The sequence below is a fragment of the Echinococcus granulosus genome (assembly GCF_000524195.1).
Source record: "Echinococcus granulosus chromosome Unknown EG_S00232, whole genome shotgun sequence".
Classification (NCBI taxonomy): Eukaryota; Metazoa; Platyhelminthes; class Cestoda; order Cyclophyllidea; family Taeniidae; genus Echinococcus; species Echinococcus granulosus.
In genome coordinates this window covers 6,953-9,110 of record NW_020170612.1, presented here as the reverse complement: position 1 = coordinate 9,110, position 2,158 = coordinate 6,953, and the positions used below count along the sequence as shown (strand labels likewise).

Sequence of the window (2,158 nt, the reverse complement as noted above, 5' to 3'; positions counted from 1 at the left end):
TTTGGCAAGTCTGACTACTGCAGCGTTTTATACAATTGTGATTCCTGGAGTACTGCGATTGTGACAATTCGGACAAGAGTAATCAGATAGGGTTCTCTGATATCTTGCTATCTCTAAATGGAATTAACTTGCCTGGAACATGATTATCAATTGTTTCGGCTACATGGGATAACACAATTGGGATTTGCAAGCCATGATCCTGGTGAGGTGGAAACAGCTGGTGTCGCAGCACTTGAATTTAGCCTCCAACTAACTGACTCACATTGCAATCACAAGTTCGCCGCCCATTAGCAATTCGTTAGAGTGGCTAAATCAACGTCGATGAGGAAGAATAACAGTGTTAGCAAGCTCCCCGCAGCTCAAAACACTAAATTTGTTGGATACAGGTACAAGCAGCTCCTTTTGCACAAACACAATTACGAAAAATGCATATCCGGTTTAATCCTACTTTGGTGGCTCACTCCCTTTCTTTGGCTTGATCAACGTGAAACAGCAATGTGAATAGTCTCTACTGAATGGTTATCACCCAGGAGTTACAATAGCCACGAGGCAGCAACGCATTCAGTCTCATCGTCACTTCACAGCTGTACGTTACATGAATTAGAAACGAATGCTGTATTACATGAAGTCACTGTAAAAAATTATTGAAACCATGACCAGTTTAGGCGAACTGATTTAAGGAAAAGCTTGATTTGCTTTGAAAATTTATGACTTTGCTTACAACAAGTATCACATTCCCTTGCATATTTGACCTTTGCATCAACACACCTTATAATGACATTCCCTACTGCTCTGATTATTTCAAGTCATTCGCTGATGCTACTCATTCCGTGTCAGCAGCAAGTAACTGAAAAACGAAGTGATGAGGCAGGAGCTGCGGTGTGTGATTGAGTAACGAATTCAATGCAACTGCGATTGCAGATCCCTTTTGACTTACATATAGGTATGACACTGCCGAGAGTCGATGAAAATCGGCTGCACTTGATCTAGCCTCCAGAGAAACAGGAAGCAGCATCAATCACCACCACGTAGAGTAAAATATAGCCAGTCCATCACCATCACGCTAGTTTAACAAATGCTGTGATTTCTGCTTGAAGTTGCACCAGTTTGAAGCTTTAACCATTGGAAAAGTTGATATACTTGAGGACAACATGTACTGGTCTTGGATCGACGACGGCGATGACAACAACCAACTGGTTGAGTCGCATCCATGAGTATGCGACGAGAAGTTGTTGCGGTGAAGTGTCGAAGGGTAGATGGTGGAAAGATGGAAGTTAGTCTGAGGAGACAAAAGTGTCGGATCGCGGAGTGGGCCATGTTCACGAGGACGTGAACCACGATATCGACATGGCGAAGTAGCCCAACTCCTAGGCCGACGCCTGCACGCGCTTTTACAGGCTCACTTCTACTTCTACTACTCTCAGCAATCTAATGGCGTGGGAGTCAGTGGCATTGTCACGTGTTACTCTGTGCTTGCAGCGGGTGATTGTTCGTGTGTGTGTAGAGTGATTGGCGTCAAAATAAAAGTGTGCTTGTACAACCACGCGCGTAATAATGCCCAGAAGTTGGTCTACTTCGCATCGTTCATGTCCGGCATGTCTCACGTCAACTTGGTCGACCACTTTGCACCCTTACACTAACTTTTCTCCCACACTTTCAAATTCAACATCTTATCAATAGGTGCTGGACCAACCTCTTTTCGCCAGCACGCTCTTACACCAATCCATGGTGTTTGCTTGACAATTCAGTGTACAGCCGGTGTCACGTATGCAGTGCGAATATTCTCTTGAGTCAAGTGATAGCATCCGCACACTGTATTATCCTCAGATCTGCAGTTTGCGTCTTCCACATTATGCTCTTTATTTTCAACTCCACCGCTTACTCATTTTGTTACATACTGCCACATCAGTCGCTTGAGTTAAATAGCCTGCATATACCTGAACACGAGTTTCCAAACTCTGAGACAAGCAGCAAAATCATGATTCACTGAGTCACTCTTCAGCGCCTTCAAATAGGTGAGAAGATGTAGGCGCCATTCACGTCACCAACATGGAAGGCGTCTTTTATATCTACTGCACACAACCACTGCCATTGGGATAGTGTGGAGAGTCACATGCTTCAAAAATCTCCTGCATTTTACTATTTACATCAACTTCGC

The 2,158-nt window shown here is 44.1% G+C and overlaps 1 protein-coding gene across 1 annotated transcript in view; it reads left to right on the top strand. All coding sequences in view use genetic code 11, as the record gives it.

The window, feature by feature from the left end:
* The window catches only part of EGR_10545 (hypothetical protein), a gene marked incomplete at both ends in the record, with an annotated part of 8,671 nt that overhangs the window by 873 nt on the left and 5,640 nt on the right, over nt 1-2,158 (top strand). The window contains one exon of the mRNA XM_024499794.1: nt 1,681-1,765. Coding sequence (XP_024345787.1) covers nt 1,681-1,765 — 85 coding nt within the window. The remainder of the gene's footprint in view (nt 1-1,680; nt 1,766-2,158) is intronic.